This window comes from Engraulis encrasicolus, chromosome 9 (genome assembly GCF_034702125.1).
Source record: "Engraulis encrasicolus isolate BLACKSEA-1 chromosome 9, IST_EnEncr_1.0, whole genome shotgun sequence".
In the NCBI taxonomy this organism is placed as follows: Eukaryota; Metazoa; Chordata; class Actinopteri; order Clupeiformes; family Engraulidae; genus Engraulis; species Engraulis encrasicolus.
In genome coordinates, this window is record NC_085865.1 from 22,497,043 (window position 1) to 22,519,066 (window position 22,024).

At 46.0% G+C, this 22,024-nt stretch overlaps 1 protein-coding gene across 1 annotated transcript in view; it reads left to right on the top strand.

The window, feature by feature from the left end:
* The first annotated feature begins 6,385 nt into the window (after positions 1 to 6,385).
* Positions 6,386 to 22,024, top strand: part of dpyda.1 (dihydropyrimidine dehydrogenase a, tandem duplicate 1) — a 290,320-nt gene continuing 274,681 nt past the window's right edge. Inside the window, exon 1 of the mRNA XM_063206772.1 lies at positions 6,386 to 6,762. Coding sequence (XP_063062842.1) covers positions 6,724 to 6,762 — 39 coding nt within the window. The 5' untranslated portion in view covers positions 6,386 to 6,723. The remainder of the gene's footprint in view (positions 6,763 to 22,024) is intronic.

Genomic DNA, 22,024 nt, shown 5'->3' on the forward strand with positions numbered 1-22,024 from the left:
GGAGGCGGAGAGGGGAGGGGAGGGGAGGTGATGAGGCATGGGGCTTTACTTGCTTTGCGTGTGTGTCTGTGTGTGTGTGTGTGTGTGTCTGTGTGTGTGTGTGTGTGTGTGTGTGTGTGTGTGTGTGTGTGTGTTTGTGTTAGTCACACACAGAAGGTAAGCAGCTTTCCTCCACTTTCTCTCTGTTCCCCCCTCTCTCTCTCTCTCCCTCCCTCTCTCTCTCTCTCCCTCTCTTTCAAACTCAGCTCAAGGCATAGAGCAGCCAGTGCAGTCAGGTAATAACAGTGATTCATGAGATTCACATCCTTTGCTTTGTGCATGCTGCACACTTACCCCAACCACCCCTCTCTCTGACACACACACACACACACACACAAATACGACACGCACGCAGGGACACAGGCACACATGCACATGCACATGCACATGCATGCACACACGCACACATACACACACGCACGCACGCACGCACGCACACGCACACACACACACACACACACACACACACACACACACACACACACACACACACACACACACACACACACACACACACACACACACACACACACAGAGAAATATTCCCAAACCATTCATGGCTCTTAAGACTTCAGACAAAAAGTGACAGACATTGTGATGTGAAGTTTTAAGCTGTCGTCAAAAAGGGAAAAAGGGAGGTTTCTCTCCCTCTCTCGCCCTCCCTTTGCGTGTGCGTGTGTATGTGTGTGTGTGTGTGTGTGTGTGTGTGTATGTGTGTGTGTGTGTGTGTGTGTGTGTGTGTGTGTGTTAAAATCGCCTCTAACAGGAATCCGTGTTTCAGCGTGGGTGGCACTGCAGGTCCGTCGGGGAGGGAGAGAGAGAGAAAGAGAGAGAGAGAGACAAGGCAGGATGGAGGGAGGCCGGGAGTGTGGAATTTAATGTGAATGAATCAATTCCTGACCTGTTCTCTAACCTTGAGCTGGTGGGATGGAGGGGTGGAGGGAAAAGCAGAAACGAGAGAGAGAAAGAGAGAGAGAGAGAGAGAGAGAGAGAGAGAGAGAGAGAGAGAGAGAGAGAGAGAGAGAGAGAGAGAGAGAGAGAGAGAGATCACATGTTTCCGTTCTTGAAATGCCAAGTCACTGTTGTCCAGCAGTCTAGTATGGTGATTCTGAAGCTGAAACAGAAAGACAGAAGGGGATTCGGGGTTAATGACTTTGCTTTCTTCCTACAACCCCTAATGGGAAAATAAGATTTCGACTTCAGCAAGTTTTTTTTTCTCAATCCATAACCGAGAAAACATGTGCGGCAAATGTGTTAATTTTACAAATCTAATTTAGTATTGATGCCATCAAATGTTACCGTCTAAAACTGAATTACAGTACTTTAATGAACAGGGATAGGATCAGAGGGAGACACATGACCATTTGATTACAGGGGAGTGTTACGCAGGGCCTCAAACATGAGTAATCAATCATATGTAATTAACAAGATTCCCATAGATTGTGGAAGAGGAGAAACAGGTGACCTGGACATATTAAAGAAAAGCAGCTTTTCTAAAAATGGTAAAGTCTGCAACATAGTATGAAGAACTAGGCCTACACAGAACTACAGAAATACAACTATAAATACAATTGGTAAAAAATTACACAGAACACAGAACTACAACTACAGATACAAGTACAATTTGTAAAGTCTGCAACATAGTATGAAGAACTACACGGCAAAAGGTGGAAATAGGGCATGTAGGACAGATGTAAAAATGCAGGTACCCATGTCTCCCATAACAACTGTAACAATTCCACATTTTACAGTCAATTGTGATCTCTGTTCTGCTCGGAATGAGGCACTCACAGGTATATTACCGCAGCCTGCTGTACGCCTCAGAAGGTGCGGACAAATACTAAAGAACTGTGGAAAATTAAGTTGCTGATCGATACCCTCGGCGAAGAGAAAGGAGAGAGAGAGGAGGGGGGGGGGGGAAATCCCCCTGTGGCCAATGCGAATGATTTGTCCAGCCAGGCGTCTAGCGAGCGAAACAATAACGTTCAAACAAATGGGCGGTTAAAAGTGGCCGGCGCACTCAAATGACACCCCTGTCTCCTGTTTGAGCACTTTAAGATGCAAGAAAGGCGAGGCCGCTCTTTTTTTCTGCACTGGTGTGAATAAACAACCCCTTGTCGCCGGCCCGGCCTGGGCCCTGCATTAGAATGCTTGCCTAACAAATTAAACGGCATTCGACCTAAGGATGGCTCTGTCACACGGGAATCGATAGAGCCTTTGTGTTTGGTGTGCAGGCCCATGCGGGCGCTGCCATTTAAGATGGGGTCGTGTTTTTGCATGCGTTTGTCACCCGGAGCCGGAACGAGCTCAATCCTGGGGAAAACTAATTAAGTGGGCCTACCCAACTGAAATGCTGACAAACAACACCTTGACTTCAGACGGTGTGTTATTAATGCGATCCAGAGTCTACAGCGAAAGCATTATATATTTAAAGTGTAAAGTAGCAGATGGGTGATCATTTTGAAATGAATGGGAAATGACTGGAGTATAGGCCAGTCATGAAATACGTCTATTTGCGACGGAGCACTGCAAAGACAGTTCAGTACCGGTTGTGGAAATGTCCTCTGTGATAAGAGCTCTCAGGGCTTTTTTATCCATTACTGCTGTGTGCAGTGTGCCATAAAAATGAAAATATTTATCTAGGCACACTTCAAGCAAAGCGGCAGCAGCCTCTCTGCCTCAGCGGCAGCAGTGGCAAGAGCTTCCCGATACGGTTTCTGGCCAGGGCACAGAGGACTCCTGAACGTGTTAGTGTGATGCACTTGCATTTAATGCCCTCTGAGATGGGACTGCGGTTTTGTCACTGAGGTGTGAGCGTCAATACAATGACTCGTCTGAGTGCTAAGAGCTAAGAGCTAAGAATGTTATTTGACAAGCTTCAATAACGCAACACTAGGCTACAAGAGCAATGGTGAAAGCTTCAACACCCCATTGCCAGCTAACATTAGCTTGCTGCTAGCACTGTAGGCCTATAGTCAATGCTGTAAACGTTTCTGAAAATGTGAGTGTTGCTTAACAACAAGGCATAGGAGGAGGAAGCACGATATGACGGGTTTATTGAATGGCCCAGTTGGTGTTGGTTATTTTCCAGATAGATGAAATGCAGAGAGAGAGAGAGAGAGAGAGAGAGAGAGAGAGAGAGAGAGAGAGAGAGAGAGAGAGAGAGAGAGAGAGAGAGAGAGAGAGAGAGATGCTTAGTGGTGTAGTGGGGAAGGTGTAACGGAATAGTATGAAATGTACACTCTGCAAATTCACTGCACTATGCAGCAACAGCATATAGCATTACAAGCAGCATAAAAATATAGTGCACCCTAAAATCTCTCTGCTCTTGCTTTTCATAACGGAGTCAGCCAGGAGGTCAAAGATGCTTTATTCAAACATGAAACATCACATGCTTTAAAGGGGTACGTTTTAGTATGCAGTAGAAACGGGGAAGCCGCACTCTCAACAAGGATTTTCAAGAAGTTTTCCCCAGTCCTTTTCAGATACTCACTCATGAATGGTGCTATTGCCTGAAGAGTCACTTCAGCAATTGTATCCACAATATCCAAACAGCCAAACAATCTGTAGAGGTACTATCCTGGCCCAAGACAAATTAAAAAATGGTAAAAGGCTTCAGAAATTGTGAAATATAAAAGAGGGTACCAAGTCGACTGAGCAGAAGATAAGCAGTATGTGATAAGTAACAACAAACAGCAGTATCAACAGCCTGAGGCACAAACAACAATTTGTAAAAATATCTAAATACCTCCCCAGTGAGAAATTACTAACTATGCATTTTAATAAAAGTTCTACAATGAATGGTAATTAGTTTTATTTGTTATTTTTGTTTTAATTCATTATTAACTCATAATATCTACCGTACAACAGGAAGTCCATCTCCACCCTCCATTTCCATTTTCTCCTTATTAAATTCAAATTAACGAAAGAAAGACATCTGAAGATGGGTATACACAATTCATTTATATTGTTATTGTTAATGCGTGTTATTTTACCTTACATCTGTATACATCTAATTTCAAGTGATGTTTTTCATTGTTCCTTGAGATTATAACATTGTGGGATTCAAGACATTGTACGTGTACATATGCATGCACAAACAGTAGTATGCATATAAATGCTCAGAGTGCCTCTATAAAATGCACGTTTCAAAGAGAGCGCACAACTAAAATTACTCACACAGTCTCTGCCTGGCAGTGTGAAAAAGGTTGGTCTGAGCACTGATCAGGCACTCCAGTCCAGGAAGACATGCAACGTTTTGACCCCCTTCATCTTTAAGATTCAGGGGATTGAAACACTGTACTCAGAGGTACATCTTGTCACCAGGCTAGGCAGGCAGCTGCTTGGGGCCCTCAAGCCTGTAAATGGCGAATAATAGCTTCAAACTACAGTAGCGGCGATTTGTTGTGAATGTTCATTCTTTTGAATTTTCGCTTGCGGCCCCAGCTTACCCTAGAATCGCCTCTGACTGTGCTGTAGGTATTTTCTTGTTTATCTAAAATGTATCTAATTTGATCAAATACATCTACACTGTCCATGCAATCACAATGTGTATGTACACATGAAAACCACTGTCCTGATGGAGTACATGGACACAACGTGCTGTATAACACGATTACCAGGAAGCACCATCTAAACATGCATATCAATGGAGATAGACCCAAGGGGTTAGACTGACTAAGCATTGCTAATTACTAATTAGCAGCATATTTACTAATTACTCAAATAGATTTAGGCACCGGTATCATTCCTGATTGCGCTGTCCTGCATAACGTGCCCTCAGCGCTGATTGTGCTGTCCTGCAGAACATGCCCCCATGTTTACAGCAGAAGGGAGCAAGTAACTAACTGTCCAAACACACGCGCGCACGCACGCCTGCACGCACGCACGCGCACACGTCCAGAATGCAGGCATGAAAATGTGGTGGGAAAGATGTGGAAAAAGTCACATTTTCTGATGTTTGAGACATGCTACCTCCTCAAAATGTGTCAAGTCAAGTCACAACGGCCATATTGCAACTTTCTTCACATGCACAGGTGATGCAAAGGAACTGGAATACTTCTCTCTATCCTATCCAAGACATACACATGACTGACATCAACAGGGCAGACATCTAAGTGCAAGATAGGACCAAAATGAAGCAGGCTAATGAAGTCATAAATGACATAAGAAACATTTAACACTTCTAGGCTAAAGAAAAGAAGACAAGAACACGACAGGTGGGTTGAAATAGGAGATTAAACGCTCCTCTTGGGAGTATAGACCGTCGACAAACAACCTTTCACTCTATTGCGTTCCGTTCAAGTTCTTACATTTGATTGCATACTTGCATATTAAATTTAGGCTGTAAAAAACATTGCCAAATTTTACAGTGCATATTACATATTACAGTCCACAATTTTAGAGTATTTCCCACCTTTCGATACAGACTTGCAGTGAAGTAGCCAAGTCAGCAATGATTCGGTGGGACCCTGTGGGACAGCAATCAGTTTACCTGGACATTGGCCTACTACTCAATACATCATGTATTCAGCCACAGTGGTGGTAAAGCAGGGGGTTCCAAGTTGATTTTTTACTCATCCCTTTCTACAATGTGTGGCTCAGATTCTCTCTAGGAAGTGGACGCTGACTCACCAGGCGCTGTGGTCAAATTATTTGCAATGACAGCATAATGGTAGAAGGGCATGCAAGCTAGCTGAGTCTGAGGTTCAGGTTATGGAAAGGAAAACAGCTGATCTGATGAATGAAAAGTATTGCTGCCAGTCACATATATTTCAGAAACTCGATTGGTGTTTCACTATGTGTGACATAAGCCCAGAACAAAAGCGACGCAATATTTATGAGACCTGAATTTCTAGTGGTCTACACTCAAGTCAAGTCAAGTCAAGTCAAGTCAAGTTTATTGTCAATTTCTTTACATGCACTGGTCATACAAAGAATTTGAAATTGCGTTTCTTGCTCTCCCATGCAGACATAGACTAATCTAGGTAAGGACATAGACAGTATAGACATAGACAGTACTCATACATGGACATAGACAGTATGGACGTAGACATTGCTCATACAGACATTTAAAGTGCAAGACTGGACAACAGAAGACTTGTAGAGAACATACATTAAGAGGAGGTATTTTGTTGTGCCCCCATATTATTATCAGGCTAAATGCAGTGAAGTAAAACAAACATTAAACGATTTTCATGCTCTGAAAAATGGAAATTTCTTCTTGTGAGCAATTCTACTCACGGAGGATGTGACTGTGGAGCAGTGTAGCCTATTGACCATGCATGCAAGTTGCGGACACTTGAAAACATCCTACCTACCACGCCCATGCAGCGGAGCAAAGTTCTCATCCAACCCCTAAACTTTTTTGCAGCCTGTATTGGAATCTACCATCCCCGTTGCCTGCCACTATCTATCGAAGCAACTTTGCAGCAGAATTTGAGGGGGTACACCGTAAATCTGGACTGCTGTCGTGGCTGACATTTTGCTCACCTGCAAAGGAATAGTTCTGGAAAAAAACAACACGCAGTTCGTGGGAATGTGCGAATTGATGACGAACACGTGTGTCTGAACTGTGCGCTCCTGGACATCAAACAACAAGTGATTTGGAAACGACACGTTTTTTGTTGCTTCCGTTTTTTGTCGTTTTAAAGCACCAAACATCAAATCCTCGATCACGGCAACATGGCTAGATTGCTGAGCAAGGATATCCCGGATATTGAGGTATACCTTCAGCTTCCTATTCTCGTGTATCCCTTATTTATCAACATGACTCAGAGCCTCCTACGATGTTCTTACATGTCACTGTTTGCTGACACAATTGCTGAGCTCTGTGTTTCGTTTAATTACAGCTTGCGTTAGGGGTTATTTTAAACGGTTGCCAACTGCTGCTGGTGGGGTTTGCGAACAGCTATTTTGTCATTTACCCTATTACGCAGTTTGACACAAGAGTTTAAGAGCTACTGGTAATGCAATCTTATTTCAGAAACTCTCGCATGCGCACTAAAACATTAGCCTACAGTACCAACACCACCGCAAATGTTCTGTGAGAAGTTTCACTTTGTTCTCTGAATGTACGCCACTCAAGTATCTTGTTGCTGCGCAATTACGCACAGCTTGACCATCATAAAGTTGACTCTGTATGTGCGTTTAGAAGTCTCCTTCATAATCATGATGCTTAATGTTGCATAAACAGGGTATGTCGTTTGACAGAGTATGACATGAGGGAAACTTTCAAGTAACAGCATACATTATTTATTTTTCCAGCAACATGCTGATATGAAGGGGTATGAGCACTAGACACCAAAATAAAAGCAGGTGGTCGTACACACACACGACGAGAGTTAAATATTACAACTGGTACCGATTTCCCACCTCTTTCCATTTAGCAAATAACCAAGATGTGAATGATCACATCCCACGTAAAGTTTCCATGTGCAATCTCTCACATGCATCTCATGCAAGCAGTAAACGTGAACTTGAAAGTGGAATATTTCCACTGCATCCAAACAAGAGTTGTATGAAGTAGTAGGAGGCTACGTATTACAGATATTATTACATTAGCAGTATGAAAGTTGAAACCATGTAATATCATTCCACTGCTGTTGTGACTATCTGTAAGGATACTTCTATCTCTACTTTATACTACTCTGATCAAAACCCAGTACTGATTTTAGGCAACTTTTGACATGCACATACCATTAGGTAATTACACACACGAGTTTGTAGATAGGCAGGCTGTGTGTGTGACTGTCACCTGACCTGGCCCATCTCCCCTTGCCCTCTCCCCTCTTGAGCTGCTGAAAAACACACATCCGTTCATTCCAAATCACTCTGAATCTCCTTTAATAAAAAAATAGGCCTAATAAAGTTGTAGTCTAATGCTGCCCTCTAACTGGAAAATGGCTTCATAATATAATTGTTTCAGTTTGTTATTTTTTGTTATCTGTATTTGTGGTAGCATTGTCTCCAGGTGGTAGGTGCATGTGTAACCTGTGGCACTTTTGGTGTTCTGCCCAAATGTCCCGAGGATGAAGTACACTGTAGCCATGCCAGCTTTTTTGGCAAGTGGCTTCATCCAATAGAAAGCCTCAGTTAGGGGGATGATGCTTTCTGCCATGTTGCATGTCCAATCAGACTGTTACAGACTGATTTTTCCAAGGCCTTTTTTTCTCTAAACATGCCCTAGGTTAAACCAATAATCCGTTTATATGCCTGCATTATTTTGCAATTCGTACATTCCCCTTTTACTGTAAACATTTTACTAGCTTTAAGAACCCAGAAAAAACAGGACTAATTGAGCATGTGACTCCCAGTTAAGTCCAGTTATTTTCCTGTTGTGTAACTACCACTGAAAGTTTTCACGCTGAATTCTTTTTCGCTAAAATTGCCATGGAAGAGACTGTACTTTTGAAAGCTTGTAAGCCAAATGCCAAGTGCCTGGGAAGGTGGTGATTTTTAGGAGCTGCATATCTGCACAGTGTCATAATAAGAGTTTGAAAAGTAGGCCTACTGCATTTGTTTGTTATGGAGGTACATGAAGGCTAGAGGTATTTAAGCAATGCCTTTTATTTCACTGCACTCCGATGTTCCCTTCAAAACCATCTGAAAAGTCAGTGCCTCCCTTTAGACCTGGCACCTGGCACTTGGCTTTTGCAGTGGTGGCTGTATTTCTACTTCAGATGGCTCATACTTAAAATAAAAAAAATCCAGTGCTTTGGTTTCTCACTGAGTTCAGCCGGGGTCTGATGGTATTTGTGTCATGGCAAACGTCTGAAACATCACGTGTGTTAGTTCTGTGGTGACGTGCAGGTTAAATTGCTCAAAGCGGCCTGGGCCAAGGCTGGCCTACCATCATGCGAGGAGGAGGAGGAGGAGGAGGAGGAGTGTGTCTCTCACGCAACCTTTAAAGGGAAGAGACAGAAGAGACAAGTCAGGACTTTCATTAGCATCTTTTTATCTGGGAGTAATGACAACAGTGATTTGACCTTCGCCTTGGCAATGCACTTAAGGCACGGACTAAATGACTCCCGCCTGCCAATGAAAATGGCTTTTTCTAAATCTCATAATAATTGCCATCTCTGGAGCAATTAAATCCTCCATTTTCCCTCCCTCCCTCTCTCTCTCTGTCTCTCTCTCTCTCCCTCTCCCTCTCCCTCTCTCTCTGTTCGTTCCCTCAGTCTTGTCAGATGTCTTATTTTAATATCCAGTGCTCTTCTGAAAGCACTAAAAGGAAGGAACCCTGTGTGTGTGTGTGTGTGTGTGTCTGTGTGTGTCTGTGTGTGTGTATGCGCGTGTGCGTGCGCGTGTGCGTGCGCGTGTGTGTGTGTGTGTGTGTGTGTGTGTGTGGATTAATTAAAAACCTCCAGGATCGCCATTAGGGGTTATTAAAAAAAGAACCACAGCAATACAGCATTCAAACAAAGAGGTATGACTTTTATGGTACCTCTTTTCCCACCCCCAGTACCCCTACTCTACCCACCCCTATCCTACGTATCCTAGTCACCCGCTCTCTAGCCACCCCAACCCCAGCCTACCCATCACCCGCCCACCTCTCTACCCATCACCCACCTCTCTCAGCAGACGTCTGGAACGTTGACAGAGGATTGCGCCAAAATAAAATGGAAATTAAATATTATGGAAATGTTTGGCTACTCAAAGAGGCTCGAGTCTAATGGCTGTTGTTTTCACCTGGGCTTGCCAGCACCCCTCTTTTGCCCCATTTAGATCCGCCACTGGCAGTGATTTTATGTAAAAAAATTAAAAAAAAGCGTTGAATGAGTTTGATTGCGGTTGTATTTATTATTTTCTTTGGTTGTTGTTGTCAATTACTATGCTGTGAGGCACCTGGTTTATCGCAGGGGAGGAAAAAAAAAAACGAGAACAATATACGGAATTGCCATCTCGTGATGTAGCAGTTTACAGAAAAAAATATTGTTGGTGTTTGAAATGCCGTCTAATCGCTAATTTTCCTGATGATTGTTTCTTCGGGGTGAGCGTTTTTCTGGTTACATTTACACCAGCGGCGGTGCACAGTAAATATGTGTAAAGCGTATTTTCCGTGTTTGTCTCTGCTTATCCCTTCCCACCTGGCACAGACTGTGGGTCTTGGCTGGCTTTCAAGTGCAACCCGGGGAGGCAGAAAGCAGCATGCGTGTGCAGCAAAAGAGGAGGGGAAAAAAAACACAGCGTCACGCGCACACACACACACACACACACACACACACACACACACACACACACACACACACACACACACACACACACACACACACACACATTGAAATACACAGACACACAAGCATGTGCTCATTGTAGAGACACACACACACACACACACACACACACACACACACACACACACACACACACACACACACTCACACACACACACATTGAAATACACAGAGACACAAGCATGTGGTCATTGTAGACACACACACACACACACACACACACACACACACACACACACACACACACACACACACACACACACACACACACACACACACACACACACACATGGACACAGTAACACAAACTTGTGGACCAGTAATTGCACTCCTGGCAAAAAGTTAGGTCAGATTGCTCTTTTAATCAATCAACAGAACAGCGATGATCCCAGAGCCTGTCAGGGAGATCTCCATGTTCCTGAGGAGAGGAGAGGAGTAGGGAGAAGAGAGGGGGGGAGGAGAGAGGAGAGGAGGGGAGGAGAGAGGAGAGGAGAGGAGGGAGGGAAGGGGAGGGGAGGAGAGGAGGGGACGAGGAGGAGAGAAGGGAGGAAAGGTAAGAGGAGGAGAGGAGAAGAGAGAGAAGAGAAGACAGGAGAGGAGATGAGGAGAGAAGAGAGGAGAGGAGAGGAGGAGAGGAGAGGAGAGGGGAGGGGAGGGGAGAGGCGAGGAGAGGAGAGGAGAGGACAGGCTGCTGCCCAATGAAGATGATGGCGTATGTGTGTGTGTGTGTGTGTGTGTGTGTGTGTGTGTGTGTGTGTGTGTGTGTGTGTGTGTGTGTGTGTGAGAGAGAGAGAGAGAGAGAGAGAGAGAGACAGAGAGAGACAGAGAGAGAGAAAGGATCATAACGGGCATAAAGAGAAAGACAGAAGGAAAGAGAGAATGGAACACATGAGTGAAAGAGAGAGAGAACAACCCAACCAGCTAGGCAGTTGAAACTGTGTGTCTCTACATTGCACAATTTACTGCCACCAACCACCAGCCACCACCACCACCAGCAGCACCACCAGCCACCACCACCACCACAGCCTTCCCACCACCAGCAGCAGTAGCACCAGCCAGCCAGGCAGGCAGGCAGGCTCACAATCCCCCAGGGGAGGGGAGGTGGGGAGAACACGCTCACCTGATCACATGTGACCCCCCTGTCTGGTGCAATCTCCGTCTGCAAGCTCAATCCCCCCACTGCTGGAGTTCATAGCCCGAAGCCTCCCAGCCACACACTGCAAACTCCTCGCCTCGCCTCGCCTCGCCTCGCCTTGCCTGTCCGTGTCTGCAAAACCTGGAGAGCATATGACATATTGAGCCTCCTTATTTTTCTTTTCTTTTCTTTTCTTTCTTTCTTTCTTTCTTTCTGTCCTTCTTTCTTTCTTTCTTTCTTTCTTTCTTTCTTTCTTTCTTTCTTTCTTTCTTTCTTTCTTTCTTTCTTTCTTTCTTTCTTTTTGTTCTGAATAGCTTTCTTCTTTGGTTTGGGTTCTTTCCTTCTGTTTTGCTTTCTTTTTCCTTACTGTATGTTTATTCTGTGATTTTCCTTGCATTCATTCTTTCCTCAGTGTTTTTGCAGTCAGAGCATTCATTCATAGTGTTAATTTAACATTCAATGAGTTGAATGTAACACTAACAGTGTTGAGCCTACCCTCCGAGTATTCAATTAACTGCACAATCTATGATGCTCTTTCTGTCTTTTTACTGTCTTTTTGTGCATTTTCGTCCTTTTTTCCATCTACCTTTCTGTTTCTCTTGCCTTCGTTTCGTCTGTCTACCTGATAGTGTTGTGATCTGTCATCTTCTTCACTGCATTCAGCCATCGCTGTTGTTTTTCTCATCAGGATTCAGTGCACCCCTCCCTCTCTCCCTCCCTTTCTCCCTCCCTCCCTGCCTCCCTCTCTCCTCCCCCTCTCCACTGGGGAGGGGATAAGGCTTCGGCCATCAAGCCGCTGATTTCTTTACAGTTCATTTACCTTCTGCTTCTGTGCTAATTGTTTTCCGAGGCTCGACATGGCCAGGGACAGTTTTCAAAGGCCCGCATAATGAGGCCCTGGCACATATCGGCCATTACTGAATTAAAGCCCGCTTTACAAAGCCCTGCTCCGCACCACACCGGCCCCCTATCGCAAACCAACCCTCGTCTATCCTCCCTCCCCATGCCCATGCCCAGAACCCTGGTTTACAAAGCTCCACACTGGGCCCTGTCGCCAGACGCGGATTTTCCATTAGGCAAATCTAGGCAATTGCCTAGGGCCTAGACCAAATCTGTCCTCCATAGGGGCCCCAACTGTCCCACCATTAGTGGTAAACACACACAAAAACTGTCTGGATCTTAATTTGTCACTTGTATAAAGTAATTGAATTTGAAGATGTACTGTATATATACGGTATGATGCAAAACACTAAAATAGCACCAAAACACAGAATTTTATGTCTATATAATGACTTTTGAGGACCATGTTTGTATTTCGTCTAAGGCCCCTAAATGGCTAGATCGGCCCCTGCCTATCTTCAACCAGCCTTCCTCCCCAGCCCCTAACCTCCTCTTTACCCCCTCTACCCCCTCTCTCGACCACTCACTCTCCATTCTTTTCCTTTCCTTCTTTGTTTTTCTCTTTTGTTTATCTCCTTACGTGTCTTCCCTCTTTCCCCTTTGTAGCCTTTTCTATATATCGTTCTCTTTTTTCCTCTCTCTTTTCTCCTCTCATTTCCTCCGCCCCCTCCAGTATTAGTGTGATGGGCTGCAGAGAGAGAGAGAGAGAGATGGCTGGCTATTCTGCCTGCCTGCCTGCCTGCCTGCCTGTGGTTTATTTGCTAGAAACTGAGCCTGACTAGTCAGGTGGATTTCGAGCTGTGCCGGGAAGAGCCTGCAATTGATACATTCCCCAGGACTCGATTTTCTCTCTCTCTCTCTCTCTTCCACTTGCTCTCTTTTCAACCCCCCCTTCTCTTTCTCTCCATCTATCTATCTCTCTCCGTCTCTCCTGTTTTAGTCCTAGGGTGCATGGCAGTGCAGATGGCTTGGACAACGGCTTTGTTTAACCCTCCAGTCCTCATTCAGCTGCTCTCTCTCTCTCTCTCTCTCTCTCTCTCTCTCTCTCTCTCTCTCTCTCTCTCTCTCTCTCTCTCTCTCTCTCTCTCTCTACCTCTCTCTTTCTACCTCTCTCTCTCTGCATATAAAAAAACGTGTCGAAGTTGCAAGCTAAGAACTAAAAAGAAACAAATCTTTTTAAGTGCCGTGTCACAACACAAATAGCAACAAGCTATATTTTCCAACAATCAGCGTTGCGGCGTTGTTCATATCCTTAATGTCTGCCATCTCTAGTGGAGGGGGGGTAACAAATGCTTTTCAAGTTGTCTCCTGGCGCCTCTGCCAAATGTTCATTCAGGCACAGGCGGGCAGGCAGGCGGGCGGGCAGGCGGGCGGGTTTCTGGAGTGGCGAGGGGTGTAAGGTGCCAAAGGACTGAATGATTGGAGCGAGCCAGTGCGGAGATGGGAGCACGGAGGCTCTTAAATGTTTTATGGCCCCGTCTTTGATTGGAGGATGGCAGGTTGTCAAAGCTTTGGGTTACGTACACACACTACGCGCAGGCACGCAACACACACACACACACACATGCACGCATGCACGCACACGCACGCGCACGCGCACGCGCACGCGCACGCGCAAATGCAACCACACTCATACACACGCACACGCACACACACACACACACACACACACACACACACACACACACACACACACACACACACACACACACACACACACACACACACACACACACACTACACCCCCAAAGAGTTACCCAGTTTGGCAGTGGTACTTTTGGGGGTGGTGTGTGTGTGTGTGTGTGTGTGTGTGTGTGTGTGTGTGTGTGTGTGTGTGTGTGTGTGTGCGTGCGCGTGCGTGCGTGCGTGCGCGCATGCGTGCATGTGCTTGGTGGAATAGAGAATCGGTGGCAAGGGGATGGTAGCTGCCCTGTCCTCCTGAGCCCTCCATCTCTGCCTTGTCCAGTGCACTGTATCCCTGGCTCCAATCATGAGAGGAGCGTAGCGGCATGAGAGGGGCATCATACAAGAAGCCATGTTGCATCACATTACATTACATTACACTTAGTTGACGCTTTTATCCTAGGCGACTTACAGTCATTTAAAGGGCTTTGGTTATAGTCCCTGGAGCAGAGTGTGGGGATAGTGAAAGTGAAAACGAAAGCCCATTGGGAAACTCCAACTCCCATTGTCATTGTGACACAGCACTCCACAGCACACAAGTGAACACTGCACACTGCGAAATTGCATTTATGCCTCACCCGTGCAAGGGGGCAGCCCTCAGTGGCGCCCCATGGGGAGCAGTGCGCTGGGACGGTACCATGCTCAGGGTACCTCAGTCATGGAGGAGGATGGGGGAGAGCACTGGTTGATTACTCCCCCCACCAACCTGGCGGGTCGGGAGTCGAACCGGCAACCTCTGGGATGCAAGTCTGACGCCCTAACCGCTCACCCATGACTGCCTGGATAGGTGCCTTGCTCAAGGGCACTTCAGCCTTGGAGGGAAGAAGGGATTGGTAAGGCTAGGGATTGAGCCTCCAACCCTGTGATCTACAGGCCAACACAAATTTGAACATGGGAGGCGCCTTTGATAAAAAAAATAAAACATACAGCAAATGGTAGATTTGTGTTCTCACCACCTCTCTAGATCTAGATCTTTACATTTTTTTGTTAACTTGGTCCTTTTTTAACCTTTGTTCCTTCAGCGAGCAGTATCAAGCAATAGCACCCAGAGCCTGTGCAGGAACAGCACCGTGGTCAGGGTATCTCAAAGGCAGTACTGAGTCAAATTCAGTCCTGCAATCCAACAGGCACTACTCTTAACCACAGCTTTCCTGCTGTCGTGGCTCTCTCCTTTTCCCCTGTGTGCCCACAAGAAGAGGTCGTACAGGGAGTGTACATTTGTCTGTGATAAAGCAGACTCTCTTCTCTCGCTTTCCACTCATTCTTCCTCTCTCTGTCAATCATGCCCCCCCCACCCCCCCGCTCTCTCTTTATGCTTTTTGCATTGGCTTTTATCAGCAGTACGATGTATGCATAGGGAATAGGGACTTTATTTCTATGCCTTATGTGAACATATTTGAACGTTAATGCCCTGTTTGTACCACTAATCTCCTCTCGGCTGAAATGCGAGAGAGAGAGAATAGCACTCTTGGTGTTTTACGGCATTTGAGAGACTCATTAAGGGATGACCATTGGCTGTTTTCTGCGTATGGTTAATTTAATGACACACGTGCCATCTCATGATGACGGTAGCCATCGCGGTCATGCCGATCGCTGAGTAGAAACAGAGTCCACATCAGCCAAATGTTTACTGTTCTTTTTACGACATTACTGCTGTAATTCAATAGTCAATGATTAGATGAAAGGCCCATGCACAGTAAATTCTGCAGTGCTCATTTAACACTTAGAGAGTTGATTTGACATCATTTGGACTCAAATGAACTCTCTAAGTGTTGAATTAACACCACAACATTTACTGTGTGCTCTCTCTTTTACAAGGAAAAGGGGCCTGTATGTGCTCGAATTCTGCAGCGATCATCCGCTTTGTATCATGGGATTTGGTTCTCCATGTTTCTGCTTTTTTTTGCGCGGAGTAGCGTTCTTTTGTGTTAAATACCACACGGTCCGTGACCGTGGAATTCTTTTAAACTTTTAATCTGTCATGGGAATGGAATGAATGATGAAATGAGTGAAAAAAGGGGGAGTGATTAATAATAGGGGTAAGAGTTGTAAATATATAATGCTCGGTGAACTAGATTGGAATTGAAGGCTGTGTAGCACTATCCTGAATTAATCAGTAGACGCCTGCAGTAAGGTCAGCTGTAATCGACTGGTAATTAACAAAGCAGAGAAGGCTACGTATTGTATATTTATAACCGCATTTTCATAGTTACACAGCCTTAATTAGCTGTCATTAATTACAGTGGCCATCATCTTTTTGTTTTGTTTTACTTTCCTTGCCCTCCTTTTCGTTCAAAATTTAGTTTGTTTTGTTTACTAGAGTGAGGCTGAGGTGTTGATGTTTTGGCAGGGTTGTGGGAATGCAAATTGCCAAAGGACGTGTCACATTCGGGAAGGAAGTGTCAAACTGAAGCTTTCCTCAAGTCTCTAATTGTTCGGTTCAGAAAACATGTACAGTTACTGTTCTTTTTTTGCTGGTAGCTTTAGCTTCTAAGTGCCCCGTGCTAGACTCCTCACTGCTCACTCTGATGGAGGAGGGAATTGTCGGGACGCTTCATAGGGTGGAATCAACCATCTATCTCTCCACTCTCTCACTTCTCTATCAACCTCCCACTGTCTCACTCACTTCCTCTCTCCCTCTATCTCTCTATCCCTCCATCTCTCCTTCCCTTCTTCTCTCCTTCTCCACCTGCCTGTCCGCCTTGCGCCATTTCTAATCATATTGGCGGCATGTGTGATACCCCAGGCCCGCGCTTTAATATTGCTGACCCACAGACTGTAGCCTTATTTCACTAACGTCTGATCAATATGTGGAAATTCCACTATTGATTGCAGTCCAAGATGGAGCGCATGGCCAAGGAGTGCCAGCTCATGCTACTGCACACACACACGCATGCACACTATGCACACATAGACACACACACACACACACACACACACACACACACACACACACACACGCACACACACGCACACACACGCACGCACACACACGCATGCACACACACGCATGCACACACACGCATGCACACACACACACACACACACACACACACACACACACACATACACACACACACACACGCAGATACACACACACGCATACACATACTGTGCGTATATACGTATGTATACAGGCGTGCAAGCACACAAGCATGAATGCATGGATGCTCACATGTATGCTATATGAACACACGCACAAAAACACACACACACACTCGCTCACTTACTTGCTCGCTCACTTACTTGCTCGCTCACTCACTTGCTCGTTCTCTAACTCATTCACTCACTCACTCACTCTCCCTCTCTCTTCCTCCCTCCCCCCCCTCTCTCTCTCTCTCTCTCTCTCTCTCTCTCTCTCTCTCTCTCTCTCTCCATGGCAGGCTAGTAAATAATTCCTCATTTAGTCCAGTATGGAGAACAGAGCACAGAGGGGAGTGGAGACCTGGGCTGCAGAGTCAGGAGTGAAGGAGTTAAGTCTTTCCCAGACGCCCACTTTTCTCCTCTCCCCTCCTCTCCTCTCCTCTCTGCCCCACCCTCTGTGCATGCTAAGTCCGGCACTGCGGCGCGCATGGCTAAGTCCTGGGAGGTCTTGTCTCTTTTTCTTTTTTTTTTAGTTGGCTCCAATGAGGAAGGTCAAGGTAATTTATTGCACAATATGGTGCTTCTATTGATTGGACAGGGAAAGGGCAAGCCCAACTGGCTTCCTAATAGCCATATGAATGTTTTAAGCACATGTTTCCGCCCTTGTAGCAGAAGTACGGCAAAGCAAAGCATGGGGTCCTGGAGTATGGTAAATGCCTATCATTACCCCTTAAGGTTGTTAAGAATGGCAGGGCAGTGGATATCGATGTAGACTAGAGTGGACCGCCACAAAGGGAGCACGCTACTGACCTGGTCCTGCAGTAGACGTATACATGGATGGATGTGGACTATATAACATGCGCCACCACCCCACATTTAACCACTTGCTCCGCTGTAGTATGCCCTTCCTGCATGTCAATATGCACACGCTTTAACATCTACATATCGCGTACCCTCATCTTCTCCTTTCATCCTTATTGCTCTCTCTTCATCTCTTTGCTTTTTCACTTTCTCTCGTCTTTGTCTTTCGCCCCCCCCCCTCTTTCTCCCTCCCTCACTTACACCTCTGCTGCTCTTTCCATCTTTTATCTCTCTCTCTTCATCTCTCGCTTTTTCACTTCACTCCTCTCTCCTCTTTTGTCTCCCTCAGTTCCGCCCCTCTGCTCCTTCTTCACTCCCTGTGCATTTCCGTCTCCCAACTCCCGACTAGCTCGCGCTACTGTCTACTTCTCTGCCAGGCCCCTCAGACTCCTGTTAATTAACGCTCGCAGGCGAATTTGATTTGCCATTTCCTTGTGTCCATCATACATCCAACCCGCCATCACCCCACCACCCCTTCACCCACCCACCACCCTGACCTAGCCAGACCCCTCCTGCACCGTATCTGATTTCCTCGGAGGGGGGCTAGGCTAGGGGTGTGTGTGTGTGTGTGCGTGTGTGTGTGCGTGTGTGTGTGTGCGTGTGTGTGTGTGTGTGTGTGTGTGTGTGTGTGTGTGTGTGTGTGTGTGTGTGTGTGTGTGTGTGTGTGTGTGTGTGTGTGTGTGTGTGCGTGTGTGTGTCTGCGTGTGCGCCTGTGCGTGTGTGCGTGTTGGGGGGTGGGTTGGTTCTAGGCTCCGGGTGTGCATACTTTGGCTGCTACAGTGCAGTGCACAGGGGCAGGTATTGATCTCCCATCTGCCCGGGCCCTGTGTGATCAGCAGAGAGGGATGGAGGGATGGAGAGGAGGAGGGGTGGAGGATGAGAGGAGGAAGGATGTGGGGTGGAGGTGGGGGGGAGGGGGCTAGCAGACACAGACGCAATGGAGGATCCTGCTGGAGCAAACCAGAATGCACAGATGGACCCTGTGAAGAAGGGAGGGAGGGGGAGAGAGAGAGAGAGAGAGAGAGAGAGAGAGAGAGAGAGAGAGAGAGAGAGGAGAGAGAGAGAGAGAGAGAGAGAGAGAGAGAGAGAGAGAGAGAGAGAGAGAGAGAGAGAGAGAGAGAGAGAGAGAGAGGGAGAGAGAGAGAATTGAATTTTAACACATCGTTTATTGTGACACCTTCACTATTTCACATTACAGGATATAGCCAACTCCATAGGTCGAAAATCCAGCATAGTGAAGGGAGGAGCCCTCTCCCTCATAACCACAACAAACCTTACAGCCCTTGCCCCACCCCATCATCATCCCATCACATGAATACAACCACATTATTACCAAATGAAGCGTAGCTTATGGCTACTATCAACTATCCACAAGCCTTTGTCCATACACCATTTCTTTCCAAACATATCAATGTTGTTAGTAAGTTGAAAATAGGCAAATTCTGCTGAGATCCTTGCCTCAACTAACATTTTGAACATGTCAATTTGTTCCACTGTTTTGCCCTCCTGCTCTAGCCTGTGACATTTCCACACAGCCATCTTGGCTTGACCAACAAGAAGAGAGAGAGAGAGAGAGAGAGAGAGAGAGAGAGAGAGAGAGAGAGAGAGAGAGAGAGAGAGAGAGAGAGAGAGAGAGAGAGAGAGAGAGAGAGAGACTGTTAGAAAGGGACAGTGACTGAGAAGGAAGTGTCTGGTTCATCACTCACAAATGTACACTCAGAGAGAGATAGAGAGAGAGAGTGGAAAGAGGGAGTTGGAGAGGAGGAGCAATAGACAGAGAAAGACTTGGGGAGGAGAAGAGGAAATGAGGGATGGAAGAAGAAAGATGAGAGACACATGAGCGGAGGCAGGAAGGAAAAGAGGGAGGAGAGAGAGAGAGTGGGGGGGGGGGGGGGGGGATAAGGGGGGCAGTCAGTCAGACAGACAGCGTAGCTGCTGTTTTACTAGCCAAAAAGGTCAGATGAACAACAGGGACGTTCAGCTGTTGTGCTGCCTTTTAAAATATTGTTTGATACTCTCCTCCCACCTTCCCACTTGGCAGGAGGCATGCTGATCAGCTCTATGCCTCACCTCCACACTGCGTCTAGAGCAACCCATAGCATTTATCATCTGAAAACAGACAAGTGATGCACGCAGACTACAGACTAGACGACGAAACACAGACAGACGCACGTGCACACGATCGCATGCACACATGCACGCACGCCTGCCCGCCTGCCCGCCTGCCCGCCTGCCCGCCTGCCCGCCTGCCCGCCTGCCCGCCTGCCCGCCTGCCTGCCTGCCCGCACACACTCATGCACACATACACACACTCACAAACTGACACTGGAGATATTTATGAAACCCAAATGTATAAACTTAGACCCCGCCAGTTAACGTGGTGAAAAAAAGGAAGAGAGATTGCCAGTTGTTTTCATGCACTATTCATGGGCTGCTTAGTTATGCTGCAATTTCTCTGTATTCCACCAGTGAGAGGGAAGGAGGTTGTTTTAAAATCACAAGCAGGGCTCGGGCAGTGCAACCAGGCTATTGATCGCCAACGTATGGATGAATGCCTCGTCTTGTGCACCAAATCGATTCCATTGGTCGAGCCTGAGCAAGAGTTTGACATCTCTAGGAAGACACTGTTAGTCTGCAGATAGCATCAAATACAGTAGGAATCAGAGAGAGAGAGAGAGAGAGAGAGAGAGAGAGAGAGAGAGAGAGAGAAAGAGAGAGAGAGAGAGAGAGAGAGAGAGAGAGAGAGAGAGAGAGAAAGAGAGAGAGCGCCTCTGTCATGTTCTTATGGCTGTAATCGAGTGACGGCCTCTGCACCAACGTGGATTTATATCGTATGTGACAAGGTGCGCTTGAAATTTAAATCATTTATCAAACGTTGCGGATATATTTCTGGTGACTGCCACCTGTCCGGGTCTGGGGGGTGGGTGGGGTCAGCCACCTGTCCACCAGACCCATAGATTAACATTAGTGTCTGTTTCGGGGGCTATTTCTCTTCCGCCCTAGAAACGTTTCATAGCGAGAGCAGATTAGACACTGTCAAACATCATTAGCATGTTCCCTCGGCCAGGTTTGCGGGATGGATCCGTTTCTCTTGTACATTTTCCACTCGACGGGAGCTGGTCAATATGGGGCAGTGGAAGTGCAGGAGACGAGACGTGAAGGAGGGAGGGAAAAAAAAGAGAAAGAAGAAGGAGTTGGAGGAGGAAAGAAAGGAGGAGGAAGATGAGGTGGAGAGGCAAGATGGAGGAAAGCAAAAACAAACGTTCAAAATTCATGTTTTATTCCCAGTGCTTGATTCCCAATTTGCAGTTCAAATTCAGGTTTATTCCCAATGCATAGTTATGCGTTTGTTGTGCCGTACATTTCTAGGCTGTGTATTTAAAATCAAATGATAACAAATGCCCCTGGGATTCTGTACGATTGGTTTCTTGACAGTTTTTTGTTGATTTGAATTAAGTGCAAGCTCACATATTCAATTCTTTAATAGACTGTAAACAAATCAGTTGTGCTTAATATGTACATTGCCTCTCCAAATTTAATCTATTCGACCTTTTAATGAAAATGACCCTGAAATGTTCATTTTAAATGAATGTTTAATAACATTTTATGGGTTTGTATTATTATTTGATAATGCCCATGGTCAGTGCGATTACCCGGCTTACATTGTTTGAGATTGTAACTCGCAAAAAAAAACCACATTAATTAATAATGCAACAATATTTTTTTTTCAGTGTGTTCCTTTCATATTTCTATGCCTTAGGGGGAACCACTAAGCTAATTATGTTTGTTTGTCTCTAATCTTCAGGCCTACCCCAAACAATCAGCCATTGTGCCCTAATAATGGCCCGAACGCTAGGCACAGATCAGGGCTACTCTGAACTCACTGCGGCACCTCAAGGCTTCAGGAGGTCAAGGACAGCTGACGAAAATTGCTTGTTTTCCGCTCTGGTTCATTAAAACGATACATTTACTTATTTAATTTTAATCATCGCGGAGCACCCTGTTGTCATGTAATTACAAGTGCGTTGCCCACAGGATCCCATGTATAATCTGGACTGTGTTTAGCCCCATCAAAGTTCATCATCTG